This window comes from Lynx canadensis, chromosome D1 (genome assembly GCF_007474595.2).
Source record: "Lynx canadensis isolate LIC74 chromosome D1, mLynCan4.pri.v2, whole genome shotgun sequence".
Classification (NCBI taxonomy): Eukaryota; Metazoa; Chordata; class Mammalia; order Carnivora; family Felidae; genus Lynx; species Lynx canadensis.
The window spans coordinates 22,041,221-22,062,448 of record NC_044312.2 but is presented as its reverse complement, the minus strand read 5'-3'; the positions used below and the strand labels follow the sequence as shown (position 1 = coordinate 22,062,448).

The following is a 21,228-nucleotide window of genomic DNA, read 5'->3' as shown; positions in this document are numbered from 1 at the left end:
CAGCTGGAGGTATAAGCCACGTGAGAGGTAGGGGTTCCCAGGCTGGAAGAGGTACGCGCTCCTCTCCTGGACTGAACTACCATCCGGCGAGGCCCGATCAGGCTGTCGGGGAGCCAACCTGAGGGCCTGACACTGAGCCCGTGAGGTAACCCACTGAGCTCGTGGGTACACGAGCCCCTCCTCCAACTCCCTAGTCCCCTCTGGGACCTGTCTCTGAGGATGGATTGGCAGGGTGGGGGTCGGGCTGGGGGCACTCACACTCGTGTGGTGCTGAGGAGGCGTGCAGTCCACATCTTCGGGGTCTGAAAAAAACAACCCGCTAAGAAGCTTCCTGGCGGGCCAGCCCCTGCTCCCTAAGGTGGCCAGTCTACTTCCCAGCACAAGAGAGCCTGCAACCCAGGCTCGAGAGACACATTCTAAGCGTGGCTCCCCTAACAACCACCTGGGTCACTACTGCCTTGTGGACTTCCGTTCTCTTGCTACAAAGTGGCCACCCTGCCCGGCCTAGCTCTGTCTCCGAAGGCTGTCAGGGAATGGGGAAGAGGACAGGGAATGGGGAAGAGGACAGAGGATGGGGAGTGTCCCGTCACCCCCACTCTCCCCTTCTCACACTTCAGAGTCAGCTGGCACTTGCCGAGCACAACTACAGGCCGTGCGTCCCAACTGTACGTCTCACTGACACCTTAACCAACCCCCAACCCTAGGAAGTAGATGCTATTATTCTTAATTTACAAATGAGAAAACTGAGGCCCAGAGAGGTTGTCTGTCCCGGGCCACATACAGGTCCTCCAGCTCCACGACCAGTAATCCTCCCCCTCGAGCCAGCTGCCTTCTCTCAGACCCTGAGAGGAGAAGAGGGAGGTTCAGTTCTGAACCCTGTGGGGAGGGTGGGGTCCGCTCACATTCGATGAGGAAGAGGAAGGTGATGACACCCATAGCAGCGGTGATGATGCCAGGCACCACAAACGACAGGCCCCACTGCTCATTCACCCAGATGCCAGCGATCAGGGAGCCCAGGATGTTGCCCACAGACGTGTGTGAGTTCCAGATGCCCATGATAAGCCCCCGCCTGGAGGGGAGGGAGCAATGGCGGGGAAAGGAAGGGGAGGAGAGTAAATAAATAAATAAATAGTCAGAGAAGCACAGGGTTCATCACAACTGCCCTGGCCAAGTGCAAAACGCTGGCTGCCTCCAGCCTCCAAGCCCAAAGACAACCAGTCAGGGAGGAGGCGGAAGGCTTGCCTAGCGTCAAGCAAGTGACAACAAGGCCTGGGGTCCTGCTCCCCTCTGCCAGCAACCAGAGGCAGCACACGCGGGGGCTTCCAGATGGAGCTCTCCCTGTCCTGAGGACATCAAGCCCCCCCACCCCCAACCCCACTATGGCTGCTGGTCCTCCACCAGGGCCACTCTGCCTCCAGGGGACATTGGCAAAGTCTGGAGATTTTGCACTGGCCCAGCCCCAGGTGTGCTACTGGCATCTAGTGGGTAGGTGCTGCTAAACCCTCTACAGTGTGTCAGGTGGCCCCACAGCAAAGAATGATCCAGGCCCGAATGTCGGTAGGGCTGAGCTGGACAATCTCTGCTCTAAAGCAACATTTTTTTTTTTTTTTTTTTTTTTGCACAAAAGCCAGTTCAAGTACAAAATAATAATAATAATAACAACAATAATAAAGTTTTAACAGTCTCCATTTTTATCTTCATGCAAGATGAGAATTTGTCTGTTATGAGGCGAAAGCATAACTAAGGTCGCCTGTTTTTATGGATTAAAACCTTATCGAGGAGCAAATCAGCACTGCTTTTTAGTCACCAAATGTGACTAAACGTGAAAGTCAGCGAGACAGACACAGGTTCTAACCCTTCTCCCTGAAATTATACCGGGACCGTGAGTGACCTCCTCACTCCCCGCAGCCCTCCCAGGGTAACCCCCCTCTCCTCCTCCCTCGCCACACTCACTTCCCCTTCCCGAACCAGTTGCCAACGCAGGTCACCACAGAGGGCCAGCCTGTGGTCTGGACAAGCCCATTACAGATCTGCAGGGAGACCAGAAGTTAGTGGGACAGGCCTGGGCCGGGCAGCAAACTCCCAGCTCTGACCCCTCCCAGGCCGAGGGGCCTCCACGGCCCACCCTGCAAGTGCCCTCTTCCCTCACACACACCCTAATGCCACAGGTTGGTTTCTCCTCTGGCCCAAGATCCTTCCCTGCAGAGACCGAGCCCCTCAGGCATCTCAGGGACCTCGGGGTAGTGCTCAGTGCAGACTTAGGGAGGATCTGTGTGATCCTGAGAAGTGGGAAGTAGGACCCAAGGCTCAACAGAGGAGCACTGGGCTGTGAAGAAGTTATCCCCAGCCCAAATCTGCCACCACCTGGGGGTGTCTGGGAGGGACTAGCAGCCTCCGCAAGCCTTCCCATGATGGAGCAGAGGTCTGAATGCAAGACGGAGGCTCGTACCTGGATGAGCACAAAGTACCAGAGCATGTGGATGTTCCAGAAATATCCTAGGCCAAAGAGCGAGGTGAAGAGGCCACTGAGCAGCATTCCAGCTGAAAGGTAATAACGGAGGGGGAGCCGCTCCCCAAAAATCCCGCTGGAGAAGAGAGAGTAGGATTTGTGGTTAGTCACCATCTGCACTCCTCACCTCTGCCACACACTTCCTCCCCCGCCACACCACTGACACAGCTGTGGCCCAGGTGACCACCAATGACCTCTGTGTTGCCTGCCACACGCCAGGGATGCTCTCCGGCCTCCACTCACTGGACTTCCCTGCCTTAGCTGCCACTGCTGAACATGCTCCTTAAAGTGTCTCCGTGGCCTCCTCCCCTCGCTCCCCTCGGCTCACCACTGGACATTTACTTTCCCTGGGGCACAGTTTCCTGCATCAGTTTTGTGGTTGTAACTACCACCTAGATATAAAATAGCTCCAACCACATATCTTCCATCCTGATCTCTCACCCTGCAGGATCACACCCAGGTGCCTTCTGGACATCTTAACTTGGGTACCCCCGAAACATCTGCAACTCAACACCCTGAACTCTCCCTCCTCCTTCCCCACTCAGTCCCTTGGCCTGAGCCCTCTTCTGAGTGAGTGTGGTGAGTGAGTATCTTCTGAGTGAGCCCCTCTTCTGAGTGAGTATCTTGAGCCCCTCCAGCCAGAGACCATGGAGCTTCCTGCTTCCTGCCTCCCCTCCCATGCCTCGCAATTCAGCCTCCAAGACCCTACCTCTTAGATAGTTCTCCAGGACATCAGCTCTCTTCAGCTCTATTACTGCTGTTCTAACTCAACTTCTCAGAGCTCATCTGGGCCATTGTCAAATCTGTTCCTAAGTGTGAGTGAGCAGGCCTTCAGTCTCGTCCTCCATCTGTACTATCTTCCATCATGCCCAGAATGATCTGTCTGAAATATCTGGCTATATCCGAACATGACACCCCTGGGTACCACCTTCAATGGCTCTCCTGTGCCCGCATCTGGCACACAATAGCCTGGCTCTTCAGCCCCATCTCCTGCCACTATTTCAAATTTTACTCTGTTATTAAAGCTGTTAGGAGTACACCCCCAGTCAGATCGTGCTGTTTCCCACCTGCCTTCCTTCTGCCCAGCTACTTCTCCACTGCTCTTCCTCAGTATCATCTCCTTCCAGAAGTCTTCCCTAACCCCTCTTCTCTAATCCCAGCTGGCATGAGGTGACTACCCCTGAGCCCCAGAGTGGCCTGTAGCCACCTCCCTCAGAGAGCCACCATACTGGTTTGTAACCAGCTGCTGATGAGTTGGGCACCTCCATTAGGCTGTGAGCCTTTGGAAAGCAGTACCCTACCTTTTCATCTTTGGTCCCTGGCAACAAACACCAGGATTGCTATGTAAAAGCCATGCCTGTTGGGCTAATTTAGGCCCAGGACAGGAGAGTGGTTTTCCTTGCCATCTCTGTGTGCAGGGCTACCTTTGAAGGATCCCAGTTCAGGACAAGCTGTATTTGTCCAGCCACACCACCACCACTGTCATCTGAGAGAATAACCTCAGAAGGAGCATCCAGGAAAGACTTTCCAGGAAAAGAAGAGTCTGTCTGCCAGGTGACGGAGGAGGCCGGGTGACCATGGTAAGGAAATGAGGATGGCCAGGGGTTGGTGGTATGTGCCCAAGTCTTGGTCTCATTTCCACCTGGGGCGGGGCATCGGCTTTTTCACTTCAACCCTGCTGCCCGCAGGTTCGTCAAGGGGAGGCAGCAGCTCTGATCCCCCCTGACTCGGGGACAGTCACAGGCTCTGCCAGTCTCTTACCTGATAAACATGCCGATGGCATAGGCCACAAGGAAGGCATTGTCCACGGCCCCCAGTAACTCCTTGTAGTTGTTCTTGTCTGAAAACAGATGGCAGAGACAGAAAGCTGGTGCTTGGCTGCCCCTGCAAGAAGTCCTTACCGGCACTGGACAAACTCTTCCTGGGGAGGGGAGCTGGGGAGTGGGGAAGAGCAACTTGCCCTGTTCGTACCAAAGGGAGCCCAGTCGCACCACGTAGTGTCGTTGAGACTGTGGCTGTCATTAATGGGCTTGATCAGCTCCGAGCAGTTCTGGTGCAGACGGCTCTGAAAAGGCAATAGGACGTGTGGGTCAGGGGTCATCAGCAAGCAATCTGCCTCCCCACTGGGCTCCATGCTCCTTCGGCTGGCATGACATCCTGCCTACCGTGACTGGTTATAGGGCTAGTGGCCACATCAGGCCCTCAGTGAAGGGGAAGAGGAGTCTATGAGCAGAGCCCATAGTGCCCAGGGTCCCTGCCCTCTCATTCCACCCACAGCCAGCAACACTGCTGTCAAAAGGAACACACAGGGAAAGTTCCATAGGAAGAACAACTACTGAGAATGGGGCTTGGCCATGGGAAGGGGTCGTCTCCTGACTATGGTTGAGGGAATAAAGATGGTTATGGGCCAAGTTCCAGACCATTCTACCAGAGTTTATTTCAGCGGGGGCCCAGCATCTCCTGCATTCTTCCTTACCACCAGGCCAGCCTCACCTTGACAACACTGATGGGCTTCCTGGACATGTGATAACAGGTATAAATGAAGAAGGTGAGTAGCAGGATGAAGCCTCGGAACCTGCAGGAAAAGGCAGGCATCTGGGTCAGCAGGAAGTTGGCCTCAGCCAGAAGCTCAGACACGGTATCCCCACGGGACTTGCTCTGGCAACCCCAGGGCCTCAGCACCACCAACTCTCTACCTTCAGTCTCCCCTCCAGACAGTTCCTTGGACAGAGGCCAAGGGGAGGGTAGGAACAGATGCCCGGGGTCCAGGGCACTCAGGGAGCCCTATCTCTCTGGTCCCACCTCCTGAGGCCCTTCAGCAGAGCTGGCTCAGTACCAGCACCCTAGACAACACAAGTTACGCCTGCCCCTCCCCCCACCCCCGACTCTTGTCACCCCCCACACCTCTATTATCCTTTAACCTCGCCAAGGTCAGGACGCCTCTGTGTCTACCTGTATGAGACATGGTGGCAGCGAAGTAGAATTGTTTTTAATAAGAATACCAGAAATGGTGGGAGCAGGTGGGAGGCTGACACTGGAGAAGGTCTGTCTCTAAAGTGAGCTCAACTCCTCTCAAGCCTTGAACACAGCAGAGACAGCACCTGCTGCAGTCCAGTTAGGGCAGTAGCCAAAAGTGGGAAATCTGGTGACACAATCCACATCCTCTTCCCAGGCCCAGTCTGGTCTATTCCACTGGACAGAAGGATCATTCTTTCCATCTGTGGCTCACACATCACATGTACCCTCTCCTACCCCCACTTCTCATCCCAAGGACCGGTCTGGAATGGAAAGAACAGTTCATCCAGGCACCACTGAAGTTTCCACCACACGCCCGGCCACTGCCCTTCTCCTGAGAGCCTGGGAAAAGGACCTCCTGAGTCAGCGTCTGCGCCCCTAGCAGAGCATCAGCTGAGCTGAGTCAGCCACCAGGAGCCAGGAAGTACTTGGAAAATAGACCTCAAAACGGACCCCCAACCCAGGAGAAAAGGCTAGACATTAGGAAAGAGCCAGAGCCTTGGTTTATTCACGATCTCATGGAGAAGGGTGGGGAAGGGTGGGAGGGGCCCTGAAGCCCTTTCCATCCCTCAGTTCCATGAACCTGAAGGGCAGGACACCGGAGGCTTACTCTGCCGTCTTTAGAGATCTGCCTCCAAACCCCAAACTCACTTCCCCCAAACATGTCATGAAGGCTACCGCTTGTGAAATACAAGGGAATTTCAGAAGAGCCTGAATTTAGGTTGGGCTCCCAGGACCCTTCTTACCTCACCCTGGACTTGAGCTGCCTACCTGGGTTCTCTGACTCCGTTCTCTCCACTACCTCATAGTGTATCTTCTGAAGAGAATGTAGTTACACACCCTCCGTCACCTGGCTACACATTTTTTCAGTGGCTCTCCATTCTGCTAAGAGTGAAGTTCCAACTATTTAGCCTGGATTTTATGCTTCTCTACAAACAGGTCCCTCTGGCTACCAGTTTCCAAGGTAGCCACAGAGGTCCTTCAGGGACTTGAGCCTCAGGGAATGTGGGGTTACTCCAAGTGACTGTTACAGTGACTGACATCGGAAGGCTTAGTGGCCTTCCAGGTCCCACCAATCGGCATATGCTTCATAATTCCTATGAGGGACTTGTTAATAGTTCCAAGTTCAGGGACTTGTAAAATCTGGGGGAAATTCTCTGAGAAGGTGGCCTTCTTCAAAGAGTAATGGATGAAAGAAAACTATACCCTGCAGATAACCGGTCTAGTGCCCTGGCTGGGAAGCTACTTGGTTCAGGACAAAAGCTAAAAGCTTTGAGTGATGCTTCTAATGTATTGTGTAACCAAAGGCAAGTTCCTAAATCTTTTCTCCCTCTGGTTTCCTCATCAGCTGCACATGGATGATAGCACCGACCACATCTATCTCAAAGACAGGTGAACACAACAATTCTCTCACCCTAGTCCCTAGGTCCCTGTTGTACCATCTTTAAGATCCCCACCCCCGTCTGCAGGGCTCAGCTGAGCCTATCCTGGCTGCTACATGGATACAGCCACTGACCATGGAGACAAATCAGATTTCCTCTGGGTCTGAGAGATCCTTGTAGCCCCACTGAGGCTCCCGACTCTGTTCTCTCATGATAGGCCCAGCAGTGAGGAAGGCCTTTGCCAGCTAGAGAGCCTGGTGTTGCCTGGGAAGCCCTCTCAGGAGCTGGTGAGAGCCAACGAGGGGCCTAAAGGTCTAGCACGGTTTCCAGCCACACTGCTCTTCTCACATGCACCGCCCACCATCACTCTGCTTCAACTCCAAGCTTGTGACGTGATGGAGCAGAGACTCTGGCCTTCAGTGGCCTGCTCATGTGCTCCCTTGGGAGCAGACCCAGAGGATCCGCAGGGGCCCACACTGGTATCCTCATCTGTGAGATTCCAGCCTGCCCCCTTCCAGCAGCCTGGCCTGCCCCTTCTCCCAGCTCTGACCCCAACCTCCAGTAGAAAACCTGATACCCAAGAGAGCAGAAGGGCATGATTCTGGGGGTAGGGGGGACAGGAGGTGAGACAGGAGGATCAAACGTGTTGTGATGCCAGGCCCGGCATGGATACCCTTTGGAACTTCCTTCCTGGACTCCAAAGAGGCAGTGGGATGAGCTCAGAATCCCATGGCTACCCGGGCAGAGCACCTGTTCACCCAATCCATCTTCACTCCACAGTCTTCTTTCCATTCCATTCTGCTTTAGCAGCTATTCTGAGGAAAAGGCCAAGGTGCCACAGTTCAAAGGGGACTAGGGTCATCAATCAGGTGAAGGGCTGAGCTAGGCTGAGGCAAAGGCTGCCAAACTCATAGTCTCTTACAGGAAAGATAGCGATGGTCGCTTGGGCGTGAAGAAGAAGTTTCACTTCTCTTCTCTTGAACCGTTTCTTCAGAATCAAGAGGCCCCAGGAAGGGAGCGGGGAAATATACACAGCTGGTCTGGGGAGGTGGGGGGTGCTGTGAGGGGACGGATGGCAGCCCGGGTGGCAGGCCAGGCTGGGCAAACATGCTAGGCACGAAGGAACGTGCACGGTGAGGCCCCCATACTGTTCCAGGTGAGGCCGGCTGTCCCACCATCCTCTAAATCCTTGTTAGCAAAAAGTGGCACTTTGCAGAGTCCCACCTCCCCCACCTCCCAACACTGGACACTCAGTGACTGGGCTAGATGGAGAGGCTAACGAGCTATCTCTTAACTGCTAGCTGACAGTCCAAATACCGACCTTATCAAGACTTTGCACTAGGACTTCTTCTGAGGTAAGGACAAGGAACAATGTGTCCCAAAGCAGCAAGGGGTTAAAAACAAACAAAAACCTCAAAGGACCTATTATCACCACCAGCACAACAACAAAAAACTCCAAGAAACAGCACAGCAGTGGGATATTGGCCTTGGGAGACGGTGGAAAGGAGCCCCCTTTCCCCAGTAGCTACCCAGTCAACACCCCACCCCCACCCGCATACCTGCATCCTGACTCCTTGCTTTGCAACCAGACCACATCGCTACCCCCCTGTAAGGCCAGTCCCTCATCAACCACTCCCTACCTCCCCCTGCCTCAGCCAGCGGCTGCTAGCAAGGGTCTGCTCAGGTAGCCATGTGACAGGCTGGGCTGGCTGTGGCTGCAGGTAAGCTTGGCACTTGCCCTGAGGAAAGGGACTCGGTGGCCTGTCCTTGGAAGTGCCCTGTTCTGGGACTCAGCAAATCTGCAAAGGATAGAGGCTGGGAACAGTAAGAACAGGCCGATGGCGAGAGTGCCACCACCCACCCCCTGCCAAATCCCCCACTGCCACTGGGAGACACCCTGGTAGGGGGAGGCCAGCCTGGAACAGACAGCATGGGGCAGAGCCCTGAGCCAGGCCTCCCAGCACACAGGATGGGACAGGAACAGGCCACATCTGGGAGGGCCCGTCAGGACTGAGGGCACAAACCCCTCTTGGGGGCAGAAAGTCAACCCAAGGAATCCTCTACTTGTTCCCCTTCCCCCAGCTGGGTCTCAGGAGCTTGCTCGGAGAGATCAATTTGACTCAGGGCTTGGTCCCAAGATCCCTTCCAGCCATTGGCAGGTAGCCACAAGAAGCCACAGGAGTTTATAGGATAAATGAATAGATAAGATAATGATCACTTTAAGGAAAGAAGAAAGCTTTGAGAAGGAAGCTCTGTAAGGGAACCCCCCAGTGCTCAAACAGAATGAAAAGACAAGGCTTTAAGCTACAGCTACAGCATGATGTTTTATTTGGGCAAGTGGAAAACATGGAAGAGTGTGAGGGTTGGAAGGGTTTGGAAGAGGTGGTCAACACTATGCAGACAGCACAGATGGAAATGTGCTGATGGTGGAGGCGTTGTGGTCCTGCCCAGCGATCTTCCTCACAAGATTCTCTACGGGCCTAGCCCCACGCCTCACCCTCATCCACCACTCTCCTGAGCATGAAGGATCCAGGGTAGGGGGCAAGAGGCGGAGGCCAAAAGGAGAAGAGCAGTACTGCCCCTCCCCCACCACGACCCAAGGACCAACTCAGGCACAGCCAGATGGGGGAGTGGTGGGCTTCGGGGACTCTACCCCTGGTGTCCGTCCTCAATTCTGTTGTTACTTGGGGACAGCTCCACTCTGATCTCAGCATTCGGTTGGTACAGTTTGAAGAAGAAATAAGGCCTTGACAGACCATTCCAGACCAGTTCACGGGCTCTAGGTCAGACAGCCCCGCCCAAAGCCAGGGAGGTACCAATCTGCTCAGTAAGAAGGGAAAGAGGAAACAGCAGGGAGGAAGAGGAAGTAGAAGGCAGCAATCACGAGTGGTGGTGGGGAGGGAGGGCGACCACCACAGGGTCATGTGCTCTCAACCAGCGCTGACCCTGAGGGGCCCAAGGGGATGGGGCGGGAATAATAATTTTCCCTCCGGTTTCTCCTCCTGGATCTCCCATTCCTTTCCAGAGCAGCGCCTTGGCACCACAGCTCATTTTAAGGAGCCCTTTCTGCTGCCCTTCCCAAGCACTTCTTTGCAGTTACCAGGAAAATCAGACAAGACAGCTGCTTCGCAGCATCTGGGGCCCCTGATCTGAGGCCACGACGGAATAGGGAAAAGAACGTCAGACTTAGACCCAAAGAGGCTGAGTCCTGCTGCTTGCTGTGGCCTTGGGCAAGTTGTTTAACTCTCTAAGCCTCAGTTTGATCTTCTTTAAATAAGATAATAAGCTCCTGCACACAAGATTGTTATAGGATTAAATGAGATGTAATGGATGTGGAAGCATCTGGCGTACAGCGGGTTCTTGGGATGCATTTGAATGTCTTATGTGTCTACTAAGGGTGGGCTCTAGGATCTGGCAGTGTGAGCCCTCAGCAAACTCCGGAACGAGAGCCACTCAGTTTGCAGCCACCAGGCAGCCTCGGCCTCCAGCTCCCACGGGAAGGTTAGGGTGTGGGGAAAACAGTGACGTGGGAGTTCACAGCTCCGGCCTTCCTGAAGCCTTCCTCCTCCCTGTTCCTGCTCATCCAGCCGGGCCTCCTCCCACAGACTTTTCTTCTCCTTGTCTCGAGCGGTTCCCCCTCACAGGGCCCCAGGAAATGGGCCCAGCCCCGTAAGCACCAGCCACAGTCATCTCTGGCAAGGTGCCCACGTTGCCGGCTGCCCCCAGACATGCCCATGCAGACGCAAAGCAGAATTCTGGCAGGGCACCAGCCCGGTCCAGGGCTGGGGTGACTCTTTCAGCCATGAACAAGTTATCCACCCCATCCTGACACAGAGGGGGAAGGGCAGTAGTATTGGCTTCCTGGGCAGAGACCTCTCAGTCTCTGACTTTTGCTTGCACACTTCCGGCTGCCTGTCTCTCTCAGCCTCGTCTCCAGGGACTGCTCCTTCCGCACCCTACGCCCCTGCCAGCTGCAGTTACACGTTGTTAGTCCTGAATAGACAGACTGTCTTCACTTCTGTGCCTTTGCTGGCTCCACGGCCTCCAGACCCAACAAGGCCAATGCTACTTTTCCCTCCTGGCGAGGCTGGATCCATCCCTCCCTCCACAGAACTGCCCAAGCACTTAGCAATGACCAAGGGCTAACTGTATGGCTGGCACTGGGCTAAGGGCTTTAAATACCTTCTCATGTAATCTCACCCAAACCCCGTGGTATAGGTACATCGTCATTTCCATTTTGTGGACAAGGACCTGGAACCTTTTTACATTTATTTATTTTTGGGAAACAGAGTGAGACAAAGAGTAAGCGGGGAGGGGCAGAGAGAGGGAGACACAGAATCCCAAACAGGCTCCAGGCTCCAAGCTCTGAGCTGTCAGCACAGAGCCCGATGCGGGGCTCGAACCCGCGAACTGCGAGATCATGACCTGAGCCGAAGTCGGACGCTCAACCGACTGAGCCACCCAGGTGCGCCAGGACCTGGAGCCTTTAAAGGGTTAAAGTGATTCGTGTGAGGCCAAAGGGCCCTGTGATCTTTCCCCTCCCTCGCTCTCACCCAGAGGGCAGCAGAAAGACCCCGGGCCTGAGAGTCTGACCGACCTGGATGCAAACTCCAGCCCAGTCACGTCCCTAGCTACGCGGTGTTGGACAAGCCACGTTACTTCTCTGTGCCTCCTTATACCCATAGGTTAGGTGGCGAAACGAAAAATCGCCTGGCAGTGAACTACAAACAAACAATGTCTGGCAGAAAGTAGTAGAAACAGTGAGCAGAATAACAGTCAATAATTAATGTGTACTCAATGCTTAACAGGAGCCTGGAACTGGTCTGAGTACTTTACACACTGTACCTCATTTGCTCCTCACGACAGTCTTGTGAGGTAGGTATTACCAGTGTCCTCACTTCACAGACAAGGTATCCAAAGCTCAGAGCCAGTCCACCCTCTGGTGTCCTAGTCTAGGGAGGTCTGCCTAGGTCAGCTTTCTTCACTTCTGCTTAATTGAAATGCCCTCCTTCGGGACCCATGAAGTAGTAAGTCCGAAAACTGCACACATCCTCTCTCCGGTTTGAGCCTCAGTTCCATCCAGGAAGGTAGGACCGTGTTTTCATCACTGCGGGCCTCAGAGTTCAAAATAATAATGTGCCTCCAGCAGGAAGTACGTTAACGTTTAGTGTTTGATAGGAGTCCAAACCTACACTCATCGGGAAAGAAGTGAAAGAACACTTCCTGAGTGCCACTGGAAGTCAAGGATTTTCACACATCATGATTATCCTCAGGAACCCACCTGGCTGGGGGGCGCCTGGATGGCTCAGTTGGCTAAAGCATCTGGCTAAAGCATCCGGCTCAGGCTGTGACCCCACAGTGCCTAAGTTTGAGCCCCACGTCAGGCTCGGCACTGACAGCACGGAGCCTCCTTGGGGTTCTCTGTCTCCCTCTCTCTCTCTGCACCCCCACCTCGGCGCATCCTCTCAAAAATACAAAAAACATTTAAAGAAAAAAAGAACCCACCTGTTTTTTACTGATGGGGAAACCAAGGCTTAGAGAAGTTAACTGCACAGGGCATACAATTTCAATCCAGCTCCGTCTTAAATCTGGGAGATGTTGGAGAACACAGGACATTGCTGGAGTCACACTTTCAAAAGTGTGTAAAGGACACGTGTGGTTGTAGAAAGCTGTGTTATGTGTATTCGTGAGCTCTTCTAAAATGCTGGTGTGGGGGCATCTGGGTGGCTCAGTCGGTTAAGCATCCAACTTCAGCTCAGGTCATGATCTCATGGTTCATGTGTTCAAGCCCTGCATCAGGCTCTGTGCTAACAGCTCAGAGCCTAGAGCCTGCTTCGGATTCTGTGTTTCCCTCTCTCTGCCCCTCGCCCGCTCATGTTCTGTCTCTCTCTCACAAATAAATAAACGTTAAAAAAAATGTTTTAAATATTGGTGTGGGACAGGCTGTTTACCGTTATCTACCCTCCCAACCCCCTTTTCTCTAAAATGTAAGTTATTTGGTTAAAGGACATAAGTAATGTGTATGAATGAAACTCTGTTAGGAACAACAGTGGCAGATAGGTACAACTTGGTGTATACAGTGATGAGATGCATTTTTGTTTATTAAGAAGAGAAAAAGGAAAGTAATTTATACAAATGTAAAATGACGGGTCATTCCGGAATAAGAAAAAGGACAATGAGGGATAAAACCCGACTAGATAAGTGTGTACGTTTGTGAAAAGAGAATTTGACTTGCCTTAGATTATAGTATGTGCAAATGATGAGTCTGAACACAAGTAATTATGGTAAAATTTTGTTAAAATCTGGCACAGTTTTTATTTTATTCATACTATTTTCAAAAAGAGGCTCTAGTTCCTTTAATATCAAATATGTCAGTGCAAAAGTAGAATTTGGTTTTTGTTCTGTTAAAATGACAAAATTTTTTTGACCATTGGTTATTGGTCTGCTCTTAAAGAAAGGTTGTAAAATGTTATGCTCTTACCTCCTGTGTAATCTGCCTACATGGCAGAATTTGTGTGTCTTCACAGAATAATTTTCCACACTTTTTAAAACAAAGATTTCCGGGGCGCCTGGGTGGCGCAGTCGGTTAAGCGTCCGACTTCAGCCAGGTCACGATCTCGCGGTCCGTGAGTTCGAGCCCCGCGTCGGGCTCCGGGCTGATGGCTCGGAGCCTGGAGCCTGCTTCCGATTCTGTGTCTCCCTCTCTCTCTGCCCCTCCCCCGTTCATGCTCTGTCTCTCTCTGTCCCAAAAATAAATAAACGTTGAAAAAAAAAATTAAAAAAAAAAAAAAAAAAAACCAAAGATTTCCCGCTTAGGAAATGACTTAAGTTTCCTTACAATGTTACTTTCTATGTTTATTTTTTCATGTATTATTGTCACTTTCAAGTGGGTAGACAAGAACTATTTCTTAGGCACTTATGATAAGCATTCAAATGTCCTAACAACTTTTGATTTTTGCCTTCCCCAAATCAAGTCCTACGTGCAAAATAAAATTTCCTGGATATCTTTTATACCTAAAACTATCTATGAGATGTCCAAGAGGGCCCCTAGAAAATCACAAAGATTTGTGGGGTTTTTTTTTCACTTTTTAAAAAGAGAGGTGCTACAAATAGTTAGGTTTATTTGATATGTTGCTACTGACCAACTGCATGAAAATAACTGTGAAATCAGAAGAGACTCAGCCTTCTCTAGGTTAAATTTCTCGAGGTAAAAGGTTATTATTTACATAAATATTTCACAAATTGCATGCTGTATGAGAAGTTTCTACAGATCTCTCAGTGCCCTCTGGGCCCATGATCTGCCACCATGTATCAGCACCCCCAGTGGTGCTTTGCCTGATGATAACAATACAGTGTTACCAGTCATGGTTTCAGTTTTGATTTAAAATGTTACCTGGGCTGCAATCCTACTTTAATTTGAACCTAACATCTGCTAGGTCAGTGGTTTTCAACTCAGGATGCACATCAGACTTTCCTATGGAGTTTTATGAAAATTCAGATGTGAAGGGGCACCTGGCTGGCTCAGGTGGAAGAGCGTGCGACTCCTGATCTCAGGGCCATGAGTTCGAGCCCCACGTTGGGTGTCGAGATTACTTAAATAAACAAAATGCAGATGCACAGGACTTACTCCAGACTTACTGAATCTCTTTAGTTGATATTCTTGGTACATCCTTGGTATATTATATGAATTCTGTCTCAGGATTTTTAAATATCTCAAGATTCTTTTCCTCTATAAAAATTGTGTTCGTTCATTTTTATAAATCAGGTGTCATGTTCACCATCTTTGAATTTACCTTACTACGTTTTAAGACATTGTCTAGATTTTTAATTGGCTTTATTTTGTTTTGCATATCTCAGGAACAACCAAATTTCCTGGGTAGCCACATTATTCTTGTCATGAATTCTCATCAGGTTGTTCACTTTTGAAAATTATCGTAGTAAGTTAATTCATACCTTTTAACGTCTCTGTCACCTACAGACAAATTTTTATTTTACTCTGCTGTTGCGGCTGCTGCTTCCTAAACGCTCTTCAGTCAGCTATGGGCCAAAGGTTTTATCTCTACCAATGAAGGACTAACTGTCTCAGAAAGACACTGCACCAGGCACTTATTCTTGTGTATAGGCTTCCCATGGCACAGCTCACACATCTTTAAGAACATACCAGTGGAGGGAGTCAGGATTTCCAGAACTCGAGTGAAGAAGCAGATAGGTTTATGAGATTGCTAACCCGAGATTCAGTGGAATGAGAGTTAATGATATAGGCCTAAATGAACCGATGAGGGATGGCAGTCATTTATGTCTGGAATATTGTTAAGGTTAGAGTGTTTGATGATATGTAAGGAAGCCCTTTCTATTTCTTCTTCAGCTGTCTATAACCCAAAACACTTTAGTACATTCTGTTTTTTGTAAACTGAAATGAAATACTTGCAAATATCTTATTCTCCTTACCTGACCACCATGCCCCCTAAATTCAGAAACTTTTGTTGAGTCTTCCTGCTTTTCGTAGCAATATGGTTATTAGCAAAAGTTCAGTAAGAATCCATCCTTTTTAAATTTTTTCATTTTCACTTAATTTTTTAAGCTTATTTATTTATTTTGAGATAGAGAGCATGAGCAGGGGAGGGGCAGAGACAGAGGGAGAGAGAGAGAATCCCAAACAGGCTCCACAGTGTCAGCGCAGAGCCTAATGCGGAGCTGGAGCCCACAAAGCGTGAGATCATGACCTGAGCGGAAATCAAGAGTTGGATGCTTAGGGGCACCTGGGTGGCTCAGTCAGTTGAGTGACCGACTTCGGCTCAGGCCATGATCTCACGGTTTGTGGGTTCGAGCCCCGCGTTGGGCTCTGTGCTGACAGCTCAGAGCCTGGAGCCTGCTTTGGATTCTGTGTCTCCCTCTCTCTCTGACCCTCCCCCACTCATGCTCTGTCTCTCTCTGTCTCAGAAATAAATAAACATTAAAAAGAAAAAAAAATTTAAAGAGTTGGATGCTTAACCTACTAAGCCACCCAGGTTCCCCTGTCTTTTTTTTTTTTTTTTTTTAAACCAGGATGTAATTAGAAAAATTGGTTATATAACCAAGGCTTTGCCTGGGCTGTCATATTTGACAATGATGATCGCTTAATCAGACATAACCAGCCCCATTTAAGGAATGAAGGCTGCCTGCATGGAGCCAATACTAATAAAACCCTCCCAAGAAACCTGGCTTACTGTGTTCTGTTACAGGCAAATAAGGAAGGTTATTCCCTGGCAGGCCCAGGGGTCTTAGGATATTTTCGGGGCTTCGAGTAAAGAGGAATTTGCCCAAATTTATAGGTACAGCAGGTAAAACCTAGTGTAAAGACCAGTGTCTTGGCTTGACTTCCAATCTCAAAACAGTAAATAATACAGAGATGATAGATAGATAGATAGATAGATAGATAGATAGGGGCTTTTAAAAGGCCAATCTAAGATTCCTTACGAAAACTTCTAGCAAAGCAAACTTAACAAGGTCTGTATTATAGATTAACACTATTGTTGCACCTATATACATAATCAGATCAAATTTAATGAGATCAAACTCATTTTGTGATTAAGAATAACCTTTGAGGGGCGCCTGGGTAGCTCAGTCGGTTAAACATCCAACTTAAGCTTGGGTCATGATCTCACAGTCCATGAGTTCGAGCCCTGTGTCAGGCTTTGTGCTGTCAGCTCAGAGCCTGGAGCCTGCTTCAGATTTTGCGTCTCCCTCTCTCTCTGTTCCTCCTCTGCTCGCACTCTTTCTCTCTCTCTCTCTCTCAAAAATAAATAAAGAATAAAAAAAAAATTTTTTTAAAGAATAATCTTTGAGACTATTTTTGATCAAAGCAGGGGAGACTGTAGAAAAAAAAATGTTTCACTGGAAAACTGTGTATTATCTAGAGGACACCCCTCCAATTATTGAATTCTATCTAGCCTTTCACTGACTTTGGGCTATAATTCTTTGAAGTGGTAGGTAACTGATAAGTCATACAAACTATGTGTATGAAACGACAGTCTCAGATTAATAGCCTTTTCTCCCTCCCAACCTGTGGAAAAACCAGTTTTGCCTCAATATTCCTGACTTATAAATGGGCATGCTCTTTGGATACTTCTTTTTAAAGGTTATTTTATTTTGAGAGAGAGAGAGAGAGAGCGCTCACACGGGAGGGGCAGAGAGAGAGGGAGAGAGAATCCCAAGCGGGCTCTGCGCTGTCATCTCAGAGCCCGATGCAGGGCTCAAACTCACAGACTGGACTGTGAGATCACGACCTGAGCCGAAATCAAGAGTCAGACGCTTAACCGACTGAGCCACGCTGGTGCCCCTGGATTTTTTTCAAATTGTGGTAAGATGCACAACACATGAAATTTACTATTTTTAAGTGAACAGTTCAGTGGCAGTAAGTACATTCACATTGTTGTGCAACCATCGCCAGCATCCATCCCCGGAACTTCTCATCTTCCCAAGCCGAAACTCCACGCCCGTTAAACACTAACTCCCTATTCCCCTCTTCCTGAACTTTTTCTTAACTGATCATAACATCTTCTGGCGCCCTCATTATGAGTAAAATAAAATCTTTACCACATGTTCATTTTTATATCCTATCAGAGTCATGGTTTCATCTTTTTCTGAAAATATCTCTTCACAGTCCTAAACTCAAGAAAGATCAAATACATAACGTAAATGAGCGAAAAAGGCTGGAAGTGGTGAGGGCTGTCACCAGTGAGGGCGGCCACCGACTGCAAAGCACCGTGGGTGATCAACCATCCCAATTTGCCCAGGACTGAGGGGGCTGGGTATGTAGGGTTTTCCATCTAAAATTGGAATAAGTCGGTCATCTTAAGAGCACCCATGCTCTGGAAAGGTACTCCTCAACCCCTAGTAATATAATCTGAGAATTTAGGCCTGACGTCTGTTTTTCCAGAGGAGCCAGGAATCTGGGTATGTCAAATTTTACAACTTGTAAATGATGGCAACTAACCCAATGTTAAAAATAAACACGGTGCAGACCCCCCAAATCGCTCCAGTGGTGGCCTCTGATGAAGAGGGGGCTGAAGGCCCTCCACCCACCACACACCCTAACATGTTGTGGCCTCCACAGCCTCCCCCTATTTGGTCAGGAGGAAAGCTACTGCGGAAGCCCCCGCACTCATTGTTGGGGTGCTAAGGGACGGCTGAGATCAGAGAGGAATGCCCTCCCCTGGTATGTCCCTTGGGGCCTGGACCCCCTCCCCTCCCCCCAGGTGAGGTCCCAGGACCACTGAGTTCTGGCTTTTGTGTTATTCAAGGAGTAGGAGACAACAAAAGGGCCACTCAAAACTCCAGCTCCCCCCGGCCTCCGTTCCCCGGCAAGCCAGCCCAGGCCAGGTGTCAGGCTGGCCCCGGAGCGCCCCGGACGCAGGCAGCTGCTCCCCCTGCCCCGGCCCTGCTCACCAGCTGTCCCTGGAGAAGGCGCGGAGGAACCAGACACCCGGGGCCAAGGCAGACCGCATCGCGCCGGCCGGTGTCCGAAGCGGAGAGGGTGGCCGAAGATGGGGACGGCGCGGGGCGCGTGTCCTTCGCTGGCAGACTGCCGGGTTTAAATGCCCCGCGGCTCGGCCCGCCCCGGCTCCGCGGCCGGACGCCTGCAGCCCCCGCCCCCTTGCACCTGAAGGCCCTCGGGGTCGGGCGGCGCGCAAACCGCCCGGCCAACCTCCTCCGGCACCTGCATTTTCTCCCGCTCAGTCTCCAGGCTAGCGACCGACCGCCCTCAGAGATTCTAGGGGCTCCTCCGTCGGCCTTTTACTTTCTGCTCACTTCCCTCCTGGGCACCGAAAGCGGCGAGCCCAGACTAGCCAGCTGTACGCGACCTTCCGTCCGCCCGCAGCCTGTTCCTGAAGCGCCCTTCTCTCCCGAGGAGCGGCTCCCGACACACACCGGGAAACTGAGGCACGCTGGGAAACCTGACACCCAGTGGTCCCCAGCATTACACTGACATGAGTTGGGGCGCACCCTCAGAGCAAAGGAGGTTTTCAGGGAGCTATGATGTTGGCCCAAATATATCTCCCAGGCCTGGCAGGGGCTTCCTGTCCCACTCAGGTTCCAGGCTGTGTATTGAGCCAGGCAGGATTCTAGCATTCCCCTTCCCCAGAAGGACTGGCCTTCCACGCACTCTTGCAGGGACAATCTTGCAGCCATTCCTTCTCTCCCTTCTGGAGGCGAGCAGCCAGGCAGCAATGAAGGAGCACAGAATTCTGTGCCTTAAAAGTGCTCTGCAGGTAGCCTAAAGATTTCCAGGGTGTTTCCACCTCTAAAGAGAAGACATTGTGGGGCACCTGGGTAGCTCAGTAGGTTAAGTGTCCGACTTGGGCTCAGGCCATGATCTCGAGGTTGGTGGGTTTGAGCTCCACATGTGGGTCTGTGCTGACAGGTCAGAGCCTTGAGCCTGCTTCGGATTCTGTGTGTCCCTCTCTCTCTCTGCCCCTCACGCTCCCCAACTGTCACCCTCTCTCTCAAAAATAAATTTAAAAACCATTAAAAAAATTTTTTTTAAGAAGATATTGTGAGATCTTTGGATACAAGCCCACAGGTGAATTGTACGGGGGGGGGGGGGGGAGGAAGCATTCACTTGGAAAATAAAGTTGTTAATAGAGCATAAAATAGAAACGGGTCTGTGCAAATTGGCTTCAGCCCCAACACCGCACTGCCCCCAAGTCCTAGGGGTGGCCAGACCCTACGCACAAGGTCAGCAAAAGAAGGCAACAATTCCACCAAACAGGTCAGGGCCCAGAATGAAGGGCCTGGCTGTTCCCAGCCCTAGAATCAAGCAAAAAGAGGGTAAGCAGAGTTGTGAAACCCTGTTGATGCCAGGCAGTCAGAGGCTGAGGTCTGGTGGCAGAAATGAAGACAACAAGGAGAGGACAGGAGGTAAAGGGGCGGAGAGAAAAGAGGAAAGGAGGCGGAAGGAGCCAATGCTAGATTAGGTGCAGTACAGAGAGGTGAAACACCAACGGGAGAGCATAGCAAACAGCAGCTAACTTAACCCCCAATTATACCACTCACTATGCCTAGATGTCCATTCATTTCATTCTCACAAGTCAGTGAGATGGGCATTATCCATCTGGGATCCATTCTGGTTTACCTGGGATAATCCCAGGAGACACCTGATGTTTCAGAATGTATGACAGACCAGTTCTGGGGTCAGCAACACCCAGTAGACATTAGGCCTGAATGAAAGCAGGTTAAGGGGTAGAAAACAAACTAGAATAATGAGCTGATATCCCCAGGAAGACAGCTACTTGTTCCTAAGGGACTAAAGAGAAGGATAGAGTTGAAATACAAATGAGCCAAGGAAGCCGCTGAGTTACTCGATGCTATACGGGAGGAGAACATGGACATCACTTGAGGAATGGAGGGGACCATCTCCATGGCTCCAGAGGTGCCACCCAGTCTTCAGTGGTGTGGAACATCTCTTTTGATTTCAGACAGTAAGAAGACAAGTAATAACTCTCATCACTGCTCGTTTCACATGCCTCTCAGGAGACACGGTGTTTGTGCCTCTTAGCGGACCATGCTTGCCTGGGGCTGGAGCTCTCAGAGAGACATTACTAATATGCCCTCGTCGTGGTATGGCTAATGTGCCCGGAGTGCCAACAAGTAGCTGGGAGCAGGGCCAGTCCTGAGATAGTCTTTGCCTTGTTCCAGTTCCTTCCCTGTGAGTTCCAGCCACATACTCCTGTTCAGGGGCCAGGATGGCAGCTTGGTAATGTCTTTGGTAATAATAGACTCTTACCAATGTCCCTTACTTGCTCCTGTGGGTGAGCAGGACAATCTCCTTGTTTCCTGCAGCTTGGGGGAGTGACAAAGAGGATGTTATGGCTCAGATAATCCTTTCACTCACCTACACAAGCTCTCCACTCTTGACTCACCTTCCTGTTCTCTGGCACCCCTTACACACTCCTCAAACCCTGCAGGGTGCGGACAGCAGTATCTGATGGCAATAAGAAGGGAATGGATGAGTTACTGAATCTGAAACTAAAGGAAAAGATCTCTAGTTCTTATTGTGGATAGTCCTCCATCATTTGTCAAAAATGCTTACTGTGGTTTAGGGGCACCTGGGTGGCTCGGTCGGTTGGGCGTCCGGCTTCAGCTGGGGTTGTGATCTTGCAGTTCATGGGTTTGGACCCCACGTCGGGCTCTGTGCTGACAGCTCAAAGCCTGGAGCCTGCTTTGGATTTTGTGTTTCCCTCTCTCTCTGCCCCTCCCCTGCTCGCGCTTTGTCTCTCTCTGTCTCTCAAGGATAAATAAACATTAAAAAAAAATGCTTGCTGTGGTTTAGTATCATGCGCT

General features: G+C 50.8%; 1 protein-coding gene across 2 annotated transcripts in view; it reads right to left on the bottom strand.

Moving 5' to 3' along the window:
- Nucleotides 1-18,737, bottom strand: part of SLC37A2 (solute carrier family 37 member 2) — a 29,065-nt gene extending 10,328 nt beyond the window's left edge. The window contains exons 1-8 of one of the 2 annotated variants that reach the window (XM_030332034.1): nucleotides 18,334-18,737; nucleotides 5,003-5,084; nucleotides 4,481-4,574; nucleotides 4,271-4,349; nucleotides 2,450-2,585; nucleotides 1,954-2,030; nucleotides 903-1,069; nucleotides 259-302 (exon numbers count right to left, since the gene is read on the bottom strand). In XM_030332034.1, the coding sequence (XP_030187894.1) occupies nucleotides 259-302; nucleotides 903-1,069; nucleotides 1,954-2,030; nucleotides 2,450-2,585; nucleotides 4,271-4,349; nucleotides 4,481-4,574; nucleotides 5,003-5,084; nucleotides 18,334-18,392 (738 nt within the window). In that variant the 5' untranslated portion in view covers nucleotides 18,393-18,737. The remainder of the gene's footprint in view (nucleotides 1-258; nucleotides 303-902; nucleotides 1,070-1,953; nucleotides 2,031-2,449; nucleotides 2,586-4,270; nucleotides 4,350-4,480; nucleotides 4,575-5,002; nucleotides 5,085-18,333) is intronic. The other variant, XM_030332033.1, reaches the window with a different exon arrangement.
- Nucleotides 18,738-21,228: the final 2,491 nt, after the last annotated feature.